General features: G+C 43.3%; 1 protein-coding gene across 8 annotated transcripts in view; it reads right to left on the bottom strand.

Moving 5' to 3' along the window:
* The window catches only part of LOC136590921 (bromodomain and PHD finger-containing protein 3-like), a 192,211-nt gene that overhangs the window by 109,550 nt on the left and 64,688 nt on the right, over positions 1–17,973 (bottom strand). For all 8 annotated transcript variants that reach the window (XM_066588437.1, XM_066588436.1, XM_066588432.1 and 5 more), the window contains exon 3: positions 16,598–16,754. In XM_066588437.1, coding sequence (XP_066444534.1) covers positions 16,598–16,754 — 157 coding nt within the window. The remainder of the gene's footprint in view (positions 1–16,597; positions 16,755–17,973) is intronic.

Below are 17,973 nucleotides of genomic sequence, written 5' to 3' on the forward strand. Positions count from 1 at the left end.
CAAACTACTAAAGCAAGAAGGCAGCGAAGAAGCACTAAAATCGTACAGGAAAAAAAACAAAATATGCAAAGATAAGATCAAAATTGCTAAGGAGGAGGCAGAAAAACTGATCGCCAAAGAAAGCAAAAACAACCAGAAAATATTTTTCAACTATATTAATAGCAAAAGGATTTGCACCGAGAGCACTGGCCCTTTAACAAATAATGCAGGAGAAATCATTGAAGATGATGAAGGGAAGGCAAATCTACTAAATACTTTCTTTTCAAGGGTATTCACAAACGAAAATAAAATGCCACACGAGATGCAGGGGAATAAAATGAACCCCTCACAAAATATCTCATACCTAACGCAGGAGGAAGTGCAGAACCGGTTAAAGATTAAAATTGATAAGTCGCCAGGCCCAGATGAAATACACCCAAGGGTACTAAAGGAACTAAGTGATGTGATAGCTAGGCCGCTACATCTAATATTTGTGGATACTATCAAGACCGGGGTTGTACCATTGGATTGGCGCATTGCCAATGTGGTTCCAATTTACAAAAAAGGGACCAAAAGTGAGCCTGGTAACTACAGACCGGTAAGTCTCACTTCAGTAACGGGAAAAATATTCAAGGGGTTTCTGAGAGACACCATCGAAGAGTACCTCAAGGAGAACAACGGAATAACTCCTCACCAGCATGGGTTCATGAAGGGTCGATCATGTCAGACCAATGTGATCAGCTTCTGCGATGAAGTAAGTTCTAGGCTGGACCTGGGAGAGTCTATTGATCTCATATATCTGGACTTCTCTAAAGCATTTGACACTGTGCCGCATAATAGGCTAATATATAAAATGAGACAGCTCAGATTGGGTGAAAACGTGTGTATTTGGGTAAAGAATTGGCTCAATGATAGAAAGCAGAGGATGGTAATAAATGGTTCGTACTCTGATTGGGCCACCGTCGCTAGTGGGGTGCCATAGGGTTCAGCATTAGGCCCCATTCTGTTCAATATATTTATTAACGACCTGATAGAGGGGCTGCACAGTAAAATATCAATATTTGCAGATGACACAAGATTATACAATATAATCAATGCAACGGAGGACAAGGTACGGCTACAAAAGGACCTAGATAAGCTGGGGGCTTGGGCAAAAAAATGGCAAATGAAGTTCAATGTTGAAAAATGTAAGGTTATGCACATGGGCAGGAGAAACGGATGTCACCAATACACACTAAATGGGGTACTGCTAGGGAAAAGTGATATGGAAAAGAACCTGGAGGTACTTGTGGATTATAGACTAAACTGGAGTAACCAATGCCAGTCGGCTGCTGCAAAAGCTAATAAAGTCTTGGGGTGCATTAAAAGAGGTATAGGGGCGAAGGATGAGAACATTATCCTTCCACTATATAAGGCACTTGTCAGGTCTCACATGGAATACTGCGCACAGTTCTGGTCACCGGTGACAGTAAAGATGTTAGAGTGCTGGAGGGGGTTCAAAGAAGGGCAACTAAACTAATACATGGAATGAAGGGACTGGAATACCCAGAGAGGCTATCCAAATTGAGATTATTTACTCTAGAAAAAGACAGCTAATGGGTGATCAAATAACTATGTATAAATATATGAGGGGACAATACAAGGATCTCTCCCATTATCTGTTTATACCCAGGACTGCAACGGTAACGAGAGGGCATCCGCTACGTCTAGAGGAAAGCAGGTTTCATCACCAACACAGAAAGGGGTTCTTTACTTTAAAAGCAGTTAGACTGTGGAACTCTCTGCCTGAGGATGTGGTGATGGCAAAATCCATAGGGGAGTTTAAAAGGGGACTTGATGTCTTTCTAGAGCGGAAGGATATTATAGGATATAAATCTTAGGTTAACTGTTAATCCGGGTATACAGGCAGGTAGGAACTATTAGGAGTTGACCCATGGATTAGTCCAATTGCCATTAGGGAGTCGGGAAGGAATTTTTCCCCCAAAAGGGCTAATTGGCTTCTGCTCTTGGGGTTTTTTGCCTTCCTCTGGATCAACAACACAGGTGGATAAACAGGCAGGACTAGATGGACATTGTCTTCATTCGGCCTTACGAACTATGTTACTATTTTTGTTTTGTGTTCAGAGATATACCCATTGTGGCCCAATCTACTTACAGGACACATGGCTAGGCCTATAATGGAGGGAACAACTGAATAAATTCCAGGCCCAATTGCTCACTTCTGCAGAAAAAAAAAAAACAATTGACTCCCTAAAAATAATCCCATCCCCATCCCCATTTTTTGTGAGGCTTCGTACACTTGCTGAGGTGCGGCAGTCTCACACAGAAGGCGCTCAACAAGCTGCTCCTGGAATTGCAGGAAGGCGAGCATTCCCGGGGCTTATTGTAAATTACGTATTACAGGTAGCAGTCTGACTAACGCCGGGTTCACACAGCTGGACGTGGGATTCGCTCATGGAGGCACACGGACGATCCCAGTTGTGAGCCTGGCCGTGGCCCTGCGTACGGCTGCGTAATGTACTGCTCATAACTGCGTATTCACAAAGGCGATCATGCGCAGTACACCTTTGTTTATATTTTCCACGCAGTCACTCAGTGATGATACGGGTACCCAAAGCCTGTATATAGTTACATATGGGCTGCGGTTATATCTGCGACCATAGAGCACAATTACCGAAGATAATCCATGCACTCTGCGACTGTTGGTCACCGGGAGCAAGGGGATTTAACCCCTTAGTGACGAAGTCTGTTTGTGCCTTAGTGACGGAGCCAAATTTTGGAAATCTGACATGCGTCGTTCAACATAGCTTAACTCCGTAAAAGCTTTACATATCCAAGTGATTCTGACATTGTTTTTTCGCCACATGTTGTACTTCATATCGGTGGAAAAAATAGACGGATAGTATTTATGAATATTTATTAAAAGTGCCAATATTGGGAAAATTTTGAAAAAATTGTCATTTTTTCACATTTTCAACTGTAATTACGCAAATATGTGCAAACATACTGTACAAATTTTTGCTAAGGTATATATTTCCATCTGTTTACTTTATTCTGAATGCACATTTGAAAAACTTTCGTGTTTTTTTTAACCATTTAGGAGACATACAAATTTAACATTACTTTTCAGCACTTTGAGAAACACTTTGTTTTCCTGCACCAAGCCAAGATTGCAAAGGCTCATAGGTGTCAGAATGATAGCTACCCCCACAAATGACCCCATTTTTAAAACTACACCCCTTAATGTATTCACTGAGGGGTGTTATGAGTATTTTGACCCCATAGTTTTTTTTTTCAGGAGTTAATGCAATTTAGAAGTGAATAAATAAAAATTCACAGTTTTGCAAATATGTCATTTTAAAAGACATATTTTTTTCTATAGTGCACATGAGAATAAGAAGTGACACCCCAAAATGGATACCCCTGTTTATCCTGTTTTCAGAAAGATACCCAATGTGGCCCTAATCTTATGTCTCGATGCACAATGGGGCCCAAAATGAAAGGAGTAGTCGGTGGCTTTCAGAGCAGAAATTTTCCTTGAAGGCTTTTCGGCCCCATAGCACACTTGTAGAGCTCTTGAGTGGCCAAAACCATTGAGGATCCCCACAAATGACCCCATTTTGAAAACTGGACCCCTTAACGGATTTATCTAAGGGTGTACTGAGTATTTTGACCCCACAGTTTTTGAATGAGTTCAAGCAAAGCAGAAAGAAAAAATTGGGATTTTCATTTTTTTGGCAATTCTGTCATTTTTAAAGCAGATTTTTTTCTTCAGCACACATATAAATGAAGACTTGCACCCCAATTTAGATACCCCTGTTTGTACGGTGTTCAGAAACATTCCCATTGTGGCCCTAATCTTATGTCTCGATGCACAATGGGGCCCAAAATGAAAGGAGTAGTCGGTGGCTTTCAGAACAGAAATTTAGCTTGAAGGCTTTTTAGGCCCGATAACACACTGGTAGCGCTCTTGAGCGACCAAAACCATTGAGGACCCCCACAAATGTCCCCATTTTGAAAACTAGACCCCTTAACAGATTTATCTAGGGGTGTACTGACTATTTTGACCCCACAGTTTTTGAATGAATTCAAGCAAAGCAGAAAGAAAAAATTGGGATTTTCATTTTTTTGGCAATTCTGTCATTTTAAAAGCAGATTTTTCTCTTCAGCACACATATAAATGAAGACTTGCAACCCAAAATAGATACCCCCAGTTGTTCCATGTTCAGAAACATACCCATTGTGGCCCTAATCCTATGTCTCGATGCACAACGGGGCCCTAAATGGAAGGAGTAGTCGGTGGCTTTCAGAACAGAAATTTAGCTTGAAGGCTTTTTAGGCCCGATAACATACTGGTGGCGCTCTTGAGCGACCAAAACCATTGAGGACCCCCACAAATGACCCCATTTTGAAAACTAGACCCCTTAACGGATTTATCTAGGGGTGTACTGTGTATTTTGACTACACAATTTTTGAATGAATTTGAGTAATGGAGGAGGAAACAAATCACAATTTTCATTTTTTTGGCCAAACATGTAATTTTAATAAAAAGTTTTTTTGTGCAGCGAACGTATGAATGAAGACTTGCACCCTAAAATGGATACCCCTGTTTGTCCCGCGTTCAGAAACATACTCATTGTAGCCCCAATCTGCTACCTGGGGACATGGTGAAGCCTGTAATGGAGAGAACACCCATTGGATTCTAGGGCACAACTGAATAAATTCCAGGCCCCATTGCTCACTTGTAGAATCATTAAACTGCCAAAACCATTGAGGACCCCCACAAATGACCCCATTTTGAAAACTAGACCCCTTAACGAATTCATCTGGGGGTGTACTGACTATTTTGACTCCACAATTTTTGAATGAATTTGAGTAAAGCAGAAGGAACAAAATCCCAATTTTGATTTTTTAGCTGATTGTGTCTTTTTAATAGAAAGGTTTTTTGTACAGCGCACATATGAATGAAGACTTGCACCCCAAAATGGATACCCCCGTTTGTTCCGTGTTCAGAAACATAGCCTAAGTGGCCCTAGTCTTGTGTCTGGATACACAACGGGGGCCCAAAATAAAAGGAGTAGTCGGTGACTTTCAGAACAGAAATTTTGCTTGAAGGCTTTTTAGGCCCTAAAATGGATACCCCTGTTTGTCCCGCGTTCAGAAACATACTCATTGTAGCCCCAATCTGCTACCTGGGGACATGGTGAAGCCTGTAATGGAGAGAACACCCATTGGATTCTAGGGCACAACTGAATAAATTCCAGGCCCCATTGCTCACTTGTAGAATCATTAAACTGCCAAAACCATTGAGGACCCCCACAAATGACCCCATTTTGAAAACTAGACCCCTTAACGAATTCATCTGGGGGTGTACTGACTATTTTGACTCCACAATTTTTGAATGAATTTGAGTAAAGCAGAAGGAACAAAATCCCAATTTTGATTTTTTAGCTGATTGTGTCTTTTTAATAGAAAGGTTTTTTGTACAGCGCACATATGAATGAAGACTTGCACCCCAAAATGGATACCCCCGTTTGTTCCGTGTTCAGAAACATAGCCTAAGTGGCCCTAGTCTTGTGTCTGGATACACAACGGGGGCCCAAAATAAAAGGAGTAGTCGGTGACTTTCAGAACAGAAATTTTGCTTGAAGGCTTTTTAGGCCCGATAACACACTAGTAGCGCCCTGGAGCGACCAAAATCATAGAGGGACCCCCACAAATGACCCCATTTTAAAAACAAGACCCCTTAACGAATTCATCTAGGGGTGTACTGTGTATTTTGACTCCACAATTTTTGAATGAATTTGAGTAAAGCAGAAGGAACAAAATCCCAATTTTGATTTTTTAGCTGATTGTGTCATTTTTTTTTCCAGAAATTTGTCATTTTCATGACAGTTTTCTTTGCTTTAAGCAGGGAAAACTCGGGAGACGTACCCCAAAGTTTATAGCGGTAGTTGTTCTGTGTTTAGCAATACCCCCATTATAGGTCCAATTTGCATACAGGACACATTGCTAGGCCTATAATGGAGGGACCACCTATTGGATTTCAGGGCGCAACTAAATAAAAATGACTCCCTAAAAAGAACGTTTTGGCGTTTCAGGACAATAAATTATAGGGTGGCATAAGTGATAAAGAAATTAAAAAAGTAAAATTAATAATGTAAAACGGTGAGATAAATATCGGAACGGGTAATTTGAGCAGACGCGACACCTGTTTTGTGTGTATTTTTTGCCTGCAGTTTCAGGGATGGGGTGCATAAAATGGCGCTCTGTGAGCCTTCGCACCTCCTCGGATTCCAATGCATTTCGAGGTGCGGTGGTCTCAAATAAAAGATGCTCAATGAGCTCCTCCTGGAACTGGAGGAAGCTCAGCGTGCCCCCAGATAACTTATGGACGACGTGCGCGTTATAGGTAGCGATCTGTATTAGGTAGATCGCTACCTTCTTATACCACGCACGCGTCTTTCTTTTTACCAAGTACGGTTGTAGAGCCTGGTCGGATAAATCGCCCCCCCCCCCCCCCGCCCTAAATTTGTTATAATCAGTCACACAGACCGGTTTTATTTTCTGCGTTGCAGCCCCCCTCTCCCTTACTGCAACGCAGGCGTCTGTGTGAATGGTGGACAACATATAAACATCCTTTTTGTCGCACCACTTTATCGCAAGTAAGGGGTCCTTTGGCAGCGCGTAAGACACTCCTGTGTCCACGCGTCTGGAAACTAGGGCTTGTGGGAACCCTACTCTATTTTTGCGCACCGTTCCGCAGGCACCTGTGCCTGCGTCATGTAATGCCTTGAACAGCTGGTGTAGTAGCTGTCCGTGTAAATGTGGTACCCTTTATTTAAAAAAGGGCCCACAAGCTCCCACACGATTTTTCCACTCACGCCGATATCTTCAGGACAATTGGGGGGATTTAGGTGGCGGTCTCTGCCCTCATAAATAAAAAAATCGGACGTATATCCACTCGCGATTTCACAAATTTTATATAGTTTCACACCATATCTAGCGCGTTTTGATGGAATAAACTGGTGAAAAGATAGACGGCCCTTGAAGCTCATGAGCGACTCGTCTACCGACAAATTTTTTTCTGGGGTGTAAATGTTTTTAAAATAATCTTTTAATAAAATTATAAGGGGCCTCAACTTAGACAAGCGGTCATACTCGGGGTCATTTCTGGGGGGAATTTGCGTATTATCGGCGAGGTGTAAAAATCGCATGGTGTTTTCGAACTGCTGGCGGGGCATTACTGACGCAAACACAGGTGTTGCGTGAACGGCACTAGCAGACCGGTAGGACTGTAAAGATGTTTTTTTTTACAAGTTCCATAAGAAGTACAATTCCCAGGATTGTTTTTAACTCCTGGGATGTCAATGGGGGTCCACGTCCTGGAGTATAACGACGCTGGGTGCGCGGTAATGTACTGTCCGGCATAAGTGTTTGTCTGCCGGACAATAAGATCCAGGACGGCATCACTTATAAATAAATTTAAAAAATTAAATGGAGTAAAATTAGCGACCTCCGCATTTATGCCAGGCGTGGCGGTAAATGCGGGGATGCGGGTATAGCGGGGTAATAAGGGTACGAGGGGCGGTAATTATGGGACGACGGCGGGGTTTTTTTCTGTGTTTTTCACTGAATATCGCACACGATTTTTCTCAGCTATCTCTCTCCTGTCACAAATTGCTCTGAGTGACAGGAGAGAGATACCAGGACTAATCGTGTGCGATATTTTCTAAACAAATGACATGGATGGCTGTGATAGGTTTATCACAGCCACCCATGTCAGCAGGGACCAATCACTTTGGTCTCTGCAAGTCACTATGCCAAAGGCAACTTTTGCCTTAGGCTCTACTGCGCATGCGCCGCCATTTTGGCGGCGCATGCGCAGCTTTGCCGTTATTTTCGGCAATTTTGGGGACTATTTTCATCTCCCCTCATGGATCCGATCCGTGAGGGGAGATGAAACTTATAGACTTTTAAACTTATTTAAATTTTTCTGTAGATAGCCGGGCGCCAGGTGATTTCAAATTTCCCGGGCGATCCGGGCTTCTGCGCATGCGCCGCCAATTTTCCTTGGCGCGCATGCGCAGAAGCCCGCGGCAATGGCAGATCGCCGCGGGACATCTCAGAGGACGGGGGTGAGTATTTTCACCTCCCCTCATGGATCTGATCCATGAGGGGAGGTGAAACTTTTATTTTTTACAACTTTTTGCAACTTTGTCGCAATCACCGTTTACCACCAGTAAACGGCGATCGCGGGTCCGGGGACCGGTCGCCGCGGTCCCCGGCGGCATCGCCTGTCTCTCAGGTAGGTGGGAAATTTTAAATTTCCCGGGTGATTGCCGCTTCTGCGCATTCGCTGCCATTTTTCTCCTGGCGCGCATGCGCAGAATACGCCGGAGGGCCGCCGACATCGCCGGGGACGTGGGTGAGCAGTTTCAGCGCCCCCCATGGTTGCGATCCATGAGGGGAGTTGAAACCATCTTCTTTTTACTTTTTGTTTACTTTTTTGCGATCGGCGCTATCCATTGGAGAAACGCTATATGTGTTGTTTGCTCAAGTGGGCGTGTTTATGCAGAGAATCTCTAGGCAGGAGGTTTTCAATTAGTGCAAAGAAAAAAACATTGTCTACAGTGGCAGTTATGTGGATTGTTACAGTGGCAAGAAGTACGATTACTATGATACCAAAACTTATATAGTTATTGTTTATGCACTACTTATTTAAAAAAAGAAAAAAAATTTTTTTTATTATATTCTGCCATCCTTCATCAACAAGCAATATAATTTTAATTTTTCTGTCAACATGGCTGCGTGCGAGGGCTAATTTTTGCGGGACGTCTTATAGTCTCCGTTGGTACTATTCTGCAGTACATACGGCTTTTTGATCACTTGTTTTTTACATAATTTTTTCTAAAATACAGGGCGACCAAAAAAAGCGCATTTCTGTCGTTCTTTATTTTTTTTTTTTTTTCTGAGGTCATTCATCGTGCGGGGTAAATAATGGTTTACTTGGATAGATCAGACTTTTACTGATGCAGCGATACCAAATATGTATTTTGGTTTTATTATTTAGATTTTATTACAAATTTCTCAAAAGGGGTTTTCTTTTGAACTTTTATTAATTAAAAAAAAAATTGTAAAACTCTATTGTTCTTATTTTTCCTTTTGTTTTTTTAATCCCCAGAGGGGACAACAACTTGCAATGCTTTGATCGCTCCTGCAGTATTACATCATACTGCTATCTGAAAGGCAGTCTATCAAGCCTTGAAAAAGGCAATTGCATGTGCTGAAATGCATCGTATTGAGAATTTTATACTGCTCCTATGGACAAATAAACCCGTTATGCTAATTAGCTAAGTGGTTTCTTGATCCTGTAATCCATTGAGCGTGGGGGAATATTTTATTTTTAGAATCTTATTCTCCATATGTTTATATGCTCACTGGGGGACCAGTGAACATAGTCTCCTTAGCAGCTCTTCAGACTCCATGGATGTGGACAGGAGGAAAGCATCACCACTCCAAATACCAAGCAAACTTTGACTGTGTGGTGCAGGCAGGTATTCCTATATTGGAATCCTACCTAGCACAGGGTTAGTCCTCTACTTTTTTATATACATATGCTTACACCTAATACAGAAGTATAAAGTATTCTAAAGGCGCTATCCAACTGTTTAAAAAATTGTTTTCAATGGGAAAACCTCACATCGCAGCATGTGCACTTAGCACATGGTGTGATACTGTCACCGGCGCAATTGGAAATCAAAAGAATGGGGTTCATATTCGTGAAAGATTAGTGCATCTCGCAATGCACAAATATCATATGATTTTCTTACTTGAGGAAAGTAGCCATAGTGACGGAGCCTTAATGACCAACTAATTTTTCAGGTTTTATTCCAGGAGCCACAACTTTTAAATTTTTCCATCGACTTAACCGTATGGGGCTTGTTTTTCACAGGACAAGTGGCATTTTTTAATGGCATCGCTATTTGCAATAGGAGGGGGCAGAACTTAGCTTTGCTCCACCGCTCTTATTGCAAACGGTGGCGAGGGACACTGCTCCCGGCCCGGCCTGCCTCCTCCCCCTGCAGAAAGGGACACCGTATATAGGCCAGACGTGAAAACCCGGCCAATACACAGACATCTGAAAAAACCCTTACAACGTTTAGTGTGCAGAATAAATACTGTGATAACATTATTCTCTGGGTCAGCACAAGTCCTTCAATGCCAAGTTTTTACAGTTTTGTCATTTTGAAACACAAAAAAACACTTAAAAAAAAATTTGCGTTTGTGTTGCCACACTCCAAGAGGCAGAACATTTTTATTTTTCCATCAACGGAGGTCTATGGGGGTTGTTTCTTGCGGGATGAACTCTAGTATTGATTTATCCAATTTTGGGAAACATATAACATTTTCATTGCTTTTTATTCCATTATTTTCTAGAGGCAATCTGCAATCTGGCATTTTTTTTAAATTTTTAACAGCGTTCACTGTCCAGTATAAATAATATATGTTACATTAATTCTGCAGGCTGGTATGATTATATTAATCTCAAATTTATATAGGTTTTTTTTGCAATCTTTTCATGATTTTTTTTTTTTAAATCCATGTTGTTATTTTTTTTTTATCGCTGCACTAAAAGACCCTTAACACTTTTCTTTTTTTATCAACGGTGCCGTGACAGGGTTTTTCTTTTGTTGTTTTTTTTGCGGGATGAGTTCTACTTTTTAATAGTACCATTTGTTGATACATGCAACGTTTTGCTCACTTTCTAATTAGTTTTTTTGTAAGGCAAAATAGGCAAAACTAGCTCTTTCACCATGTCTTATGGTGGACACTTCGTTGGTTAAATAACATACTAATTGTTTTCGCTTTGTCATTACGAATGCAGCAATACCACTTGAGTGATTTTTTTTGCACTTTTTTTTCATATAGTAAAAAGAGGGAAAGGCGGTGGTTTGGCATCTTTATTATTATTATTATTTACAACTTTATTTTTGTTCTACTAGGGGATGTGATTATCACCATATTTTATCATTCTTTTAATACTGAAGTACAGTATTATGTTAGAAAGCCTATGAGGTCATCGAGAGACTGAGACTCAGACCCCCGTAGCTGGTAAATCCGAAGGCTATATTTAAGCCTCCAGGTGCCGTAGCAACCTATTAGGACCCCGCAATCACATTGTGGGGGTCTGAATGGTGAGAGAGAGTCGCCACCCTCTGTCAGTTTTCTCTACATGCCACAGTCACACGGACCATGTCTTGTAAAGGGTTAAACAGCGGGGATCCGAGGTTTCTTCAGTCCCTGGTGTTATACAACAGCCGCGCACCCACTCTCCCCGACACGGAAGACCCGCGCGTGGGCTTGTCAAAAGACAGCGCTGCAAAATAAACCCCCTTAATGGGCGCCATTAAGTGATGTATAAGCAGTCATTAAGGGGTTAATAAGGGAGAACACAAGCTATTAAGGGACAGTGCTCTATATAAGGGAGAACACAAGCTATTAAGGGACAGTGCTCTATATTGATACTTTTCACTCCCTTCTCAGCCCTAAACCACAGCCCCCCGTGACGGATCTCAGTGCCGAAGAGCTGGCTGCTTACTTCAAAAAGAAAATTGATGACATCCGTCAGGAAATAACTTCCCAATCCCAGACTAGCCCTGACCCTAGTCTTGTCAGCACTGCATCTAGCTCCTGCTCACTGTCTGTACTCAGACCAGCGACAGAGGAAGAAGTCTCCAAATTGCTCTTCTCTGCTCGCCCCACCACCTGCGCTAGCGACCCCCTCCCCTCACACCTCCTCCGTTCCCTCTCCCCAGTGGTCATCTCCCATCTCACCACTATATTCAACCTCTCTCTGACCTCTGGCATCTTTCCCTCTTCTTTCAAACACGCCATCATATCCCCACTGCTAAAGAAGCCGACTCTGGACGCGACTGATGCTGCCAACTACCGACCCATCTCAAACCTCCCCTTCATCTCCAAACTACTAGAACGGCTGGTTTACTCCCGCCTTGTAAGCTACCTATCAGAGCACTCTCTCCTAGACCCCCTACAGTCTGGATTTCGACCTCAACACTCGACAGAAACTGCCCTTACAAGGGTATCCAATGACCTACTGACAGCCAAATCGAGGGGCGATTACTCCCTACTGATCCTCCTTGACCTCTCCGCAGCATTTGACACTGTTGACCACAAACTCCTCCTCAGTATGCTACGCTCCATTGGCCTAAAGGACACTGCCCTCTCCTGGTTCTCTTCCTACCTATCTGACCGCTGTTTCAGTGTCTCCTTTGCTGGCTCTACCTCCCCTCCTCTTCCCCTTGCTGTTGGGGTCCCCCAGGGCTCTGTCCTCGGCCCCCTTCTTTTCTCTATCTACACAGCCCCTATTGGACAAACCATCAGGAGATCTGGCCTCCAATACCACCTGTATGCTGATGACACCCAGCTATACACCTCTTCCCGTGACATCTCTGCACCTTTACTCCAAAACATCACTAACTGTCTGTCCGCTGTCTCTAACACCATGTCCTCTCTCTACCTAAAACTAAACCTCCCTAAAACTGACCTGCTGGTATTTCCACCCTCCACTAACCGACCTCCTCCTGACATCTCCATCTCAGTGTGTGGTGCCAACATAACTCCTAGACAACATGCCCGCTGCCTTGGAGTCATATTTGATTCTGATCTCTCTTTTACCCCCTACATCCAATCTCTGGCCCGAACTTGTCAGCTGCACCTCAAGAACATTGCAAGAATCCGCTCTTTTCTCACTGTGGACACGCTAAAAACGCTTACTGTTGCCCTCATCCACTCCCGGCTCGATTATTGCAACTCGTTGCTGATCGGCCTCCCCTGCACCAGACTCTACCCTCTCCAATCCATCCTGAATGTGGCAGCCAGGCTCATCTTCCTGTCCAGCCGCTACTCGGACGCCTCTGCCCTGTGCCGGTCACTGCACTGGCTGCCCGTTAAATACAGAATTCAATTTAAACTCGCCACCTTCGTCCACAAAGCCCTCCCCAGTGCAGCGCCCCCCTACATCGCCTCCCTCATCTCAATCCATCAACCAGCCCGGGCTCTCCGCTCTGCTAACGAAACCAGATTGAGCGCCCCTTTAATTCGAACTTCTCATTCCCGCCTCCAAGACTTCTCCAGAGCAGCACCGGTCCTCTGGAACGCACTACCAAAGGCTACCCGAGCAATCCAGGACTCGCAGAACTTCAGGCGTGCTCTAAAAACGCACCTCTTCAGGGAGGCACACTGAATTCCCTAAACAAACCCCTTTGTACTCCGCCTGATAACATGCTCCCTGACCTACTGTCTGCAATCCCTGCTAGCCATCATAAACCGCTCCTGCAGTCATACTGTTTCTGCCGTCACACGGCTAAATGTCTGACCATTGTCTATGTGTATATCACCCCTCACTCTCCACCTCGCCATACAGTGCACATCTCCAGCCCCTTTACCTTCTGTATCACCCCATTACTTGTAGTATGTAAGCTCGTTGGAGCAGGACCCGCACCCCTATTGTTTCCATCAACTGATTACTATGTAACTGTGGTTCTGTAATGTTTGTACTTTTGTCTTTCTGTATCCCCTGTCTATGTAAGCGCTGCGGAATATGTTGGCGCTATACAAATAAAGTTTATTATTATAAAAAAGCGAGACTACTAAATAAAAAGGGATGATGCTGTATATGAGAGGTGGCACTGTATATAATAAGGGATGATGCTGTACATAATAAAAAGGGAGGCACTGTCAGATATATAGGAAGGGACAACACGCCATATACTAAGGGAGATTACTGTAAATAAAGGACCTGACTGAATATAGTGAGGGATGATGCTGGATAGAGAACATGATAAATAAAAGGGAGAACACTATGTATAATAATGAACCGAGCTGGCTGTACTTACCAAGTATATATGGCAGGGCTGAACGGCTCTGCGGCGACTGGTGGCTGCTTCCAGAGTCCGGGGTAGTCTGTATGTAGTTCTGGCTTCATCTGTGTGGTTTTCCCCTATATTCCTGGCCAAACATGCCCAATAAATTGCACCCATATTCAATGAAGTGCTTCAGACAGTGGGGCAGGTCCACCCAGAGATAGTAGTCAGGACCTGTAGGACAAAGAAGTATGTACACCCCTTCCATAGTGTCTTACTGTCTTTAAAGCGTAATCTGAATTTAAGTCTTACTCCTTACAGCAATACACCCCCCTGCAAAATGGGACCCTCATATCCTTTGTGGGCCCATGAATATATATTATATATATATACACATACACACATATACACATTTTATATACACATTTATATCTATATACACTGCAGCACAGAAATACCCAGCTTCTGGGATACAAACAACCTTTGGCTGTTTATTAGGGTTCTTTCAAACGAACGTAGGCGATTTTCGGTCGGCCCTGTCACGGCCACAGCACAGCCCAAAATCATGTGAGCGAAAGCCAGCTGTGATCAAGTCATGGCTGCATCTCCCGTTTGTGCTGCCATTCAGATGGCCCGGATTCGACGAGTATACACCGAGCCCAGGATACCGTTGGGCAGGGTAAGACAGTTTAGCTCTGCTAAACTGTCTCCCCCTTTCTGCCCCCTCACCGGCTCTCAGCAAGGGGAGGGGGCGGAACGAGGTGAGGGCTTAGCAACTAGCTCCCGCCTCGTCCCCTCCCATTGCAAAAGTCCAGCAAGGGGCGGAGAGGAAGAGTGAAAGGGGTGGAAGTTTAGCAGACATGCTTAGTAAGCCATAGGAGTCAAACCCCCCACTGACATGCACACTATGGCCTTAGTCAGACGGGCGTTTTCTCGCGCGATTTGCGCATGCGTCCGGCGATTTTTTAAAACCATTGCTTTGCAATGGTATCGGACACATGAGCGCTTTTTATGCGCTCGTCCAATAAATTATAGAACAGAAATCGCAGATCGCACCTATCCGCGATCTGCGATTCCTGTTCTCTTCTCTATATGCGCTCAATGGGGCCAGCGGCAGCAGCGCCGACCCCATTGAGAACATATAGAAGACAAATCATTCTTCTCTGCCACAGCTGTAACAGCTGTGGCAGAGAAGAACGATGTTTGCCCATTGAATTCAATGGAGCCGGCAATACAGCCGGCTCCATTGAAAGCAATGGGCTGCCGGCGTGCGCGGGATGAATTGCCGGGAAGGGCTTAAATATATAAGCCCTTCCCTGCAATTCATCCAGAAAAGTGTTAAAATAAAAAATATATATATACTCACCTGCTCCCGGCAGCCGAAGCGCTGAGCCAATCAGGGGGCAGGTCTGACTCCCACCCCCTTCACACCCACTGCAGGCCGGCCGCGCGGAACTTCGGCTGCCGGGAGCAGGTGAGTATATATATATTTTTTATTTTAACACTTTTCTGGATGAATTGCAGGGAAGGGCTTATATATTTAAGCCCTTCCCGACAATTCATCCCACACTCGCCCGCAGCGCATTGCTTTCAATGGAGTCGGCTGTATTGCCGGCTCCATTGAATGCAATGAGCTGGACAGCTCCGGCCCGTTTCTAATGAAACGCGGCTAGGAGCAGATTTTCGGGCACCGGTCACGCGATTTGCAGATGTGCATCCGTCATGCGATCCGCAAATTGCGCGAAAAAATGCCCGTCTGACTAAGGCCTATATGTGCTATTTTTGCCAGCGAAATGTTTCCACGGCGTGGGAATACGCCCTTCTGTAAACCAATGCATCAGATAGGCGAGGAATATCGTCCGGCCATGAAAACGCGGCTGATATAAGCTTGTGTGAATGGAGCCTTAGAATGTATAAAACAGGAATCTGGGGGAATGGTCCGCCTACTCCAACATGTATCTGTTTGTCCTATTACAAGGTGTATGTCAGTAACTGTGGCATTTGGAAGGGGCTAATTTTATTATTTATATATATATATATATATATATATATATATATATATATATATATATATATATATATATATATATTTTTTTTTTTTTTTTTACTAATTAAGACGAGATATCAAAACAAGTTCAATTTTACCAATTTTGTAGGGTTTTTTTGTTAACGTTTTGCCATGATGAAAATTTTTATTTTTTCAGCTTTTTTTTCTTTTTAAAAACATTTATTTTTTTACCTTTACATACCAGACCTTTACATATCTAATAGGTTTCAAGACAACCTATTAGATGCTACCTCTTGATTTCCAGCTGCCGTAGCATGGTAATCCTGCTTGTGATGTCAGTGACAGACTAGTATGAGGCTCAGTGTAAAAAGGTGGGGTTTTAGGATTTTTTCAAAATATAGAATAGAATGAGTTTTGAAGCAGAGCTTTCCCGACAGAAATCTCACGGTACTTCGCTGTGGTCAAACCATGAGATTTCCAGCGTGATTACACCCTGTGGGAACACAGCCTAAGAGATCTCTATAATTCTGGAATATGCAGCCAGAAAACAGCTTTATGTACAAGCTCAGCTCCTAAGCTCCCTATTTCTCAGCACTGCACATATCTCTGCACATACTGTAGATATCAGCGAGGGATTAAAAAAATTATTTCTATGTCTCACTGTTGCAGGAAACTAAATGCTCCGAACCACAGACTAGAAGTAATGGAGAGCAGTAGAACTCACCTGTCCGCCACCTCTCTGGGACAACATGTGTGAGTGAAGCCTTCGTATAAGAGGAGCTCCATTCCTGGACTGGCGTTTCAGTAGCCAATAACTATGTAGATGTTGTAAGAATTGAGTCTTTTTCTGCAAGCAAACGCCACTAGAAATCTTAACCAATCTGTAGAGAAGGCATAAATGATGGTTATCAAAAATTTCCATATACAAAACGTTTCCAAATTAAAATCTTAATAAGCTTGTACAAGAAATATATTCCAATAAAAAAAGCAATGTGGCTCCTGAGATTTGTCCTGCACTGCAATGGGCGCTGCCACTGATACAAACGGATATGTGCACTGTAACCTTCCACGAGTATCCTGCAAATTATCCTCTATCTGCAGGGAAACTGGCAAATTCAGCTGCCTGTTCCACTAATAACCATCCAAGGGGGTGTAAACTGCTAACAAGGAGTCAATGCTCAACAGAAGTGAGCTGCAGTGCTAACAGCACAGTGCCTGGTAAATTCCAGCCTGGAGGGCTACTACAAAGCATAGAGGACAAACCTTTGGGTATGTTCACATGTAGTGGACTTGCTGCATATTTTCTACAGCAATTAAATAAAAATCCACGGCAAATCCACACCACAATCTGAACCATTTTATGTGGACTTCGACATGTATTTTGGTGAAATTCACAGCGAACCCACTACATGTGAATGCACCCCAATGGCTTCTACCCACTTGCGTTTTTTTAACGCTGCAATATCAATGCTTTTTTTTTTAACGCACATGTTAATGGGACTTTGTAACGTTAAAAACTTATCGTAAGTTTGTGCTTTGCGATCTTGTGCGATGAATTTTTAACATTAAAAAGTCCCATTGACATTTGCGTTAAAAAACGCAGCAATATCACAGCATTAAAAAAACACAAGTGGGTAGGAGCCCTAAGGCCAGATTCACAAGAGCGTATGCGTATGTGTGCACACGGGTGCAGCATTTTTTCCGAAATAATGTTTTGCACACACGTTTTACTGTAGTTTTTCAACGCACAAGTCTTGCGCAAAAAACATGCACCAATGCTGCACACCATTTAAGAGATGTTCTTTTCCTGTCAATTATGTAGTGTTTCAAACACCTCCTAGCATAGTGTGCGCACATTTCGCATTACCATTGACTTCTATGGTGACTTTTTGTAGCTTACTGGTAATCAGGTTTTCAGAGAGTCTCCACGATAGCAGCACCTGAGATCGCCTCCTCCTGGTAGGACAGGAACACACAGAGATTTAAAGCTTCCCCCTCTCCGACCATCCTCAGTGCTTCATAATGCACAGACAAGCAGCAGGAGCCTAACTGCAATGACTACCTACAACGGCATGCTTAAGAGTGCAGTAAAGTATTTAG

This window comes from Eleutherodactylus coqui, unplaced genomic scaffold, assembly GCF_035609145.1.
Source record: "Eleutherodactylus coqui strain aEleCoq1 unplaced genomic scaffold, aEleCoq1.hap1 HAP1_SCAFFOLD_89, whole genome shotgun sequence".
NCBI classification, from domain to species: domain Eukaryota; kingdom Metazoa; phylum Chordata; class Amphibia; order Anura; family Eleutherodactylidae; genus Eleutherodactylus; species Eleutherodactylus coqui.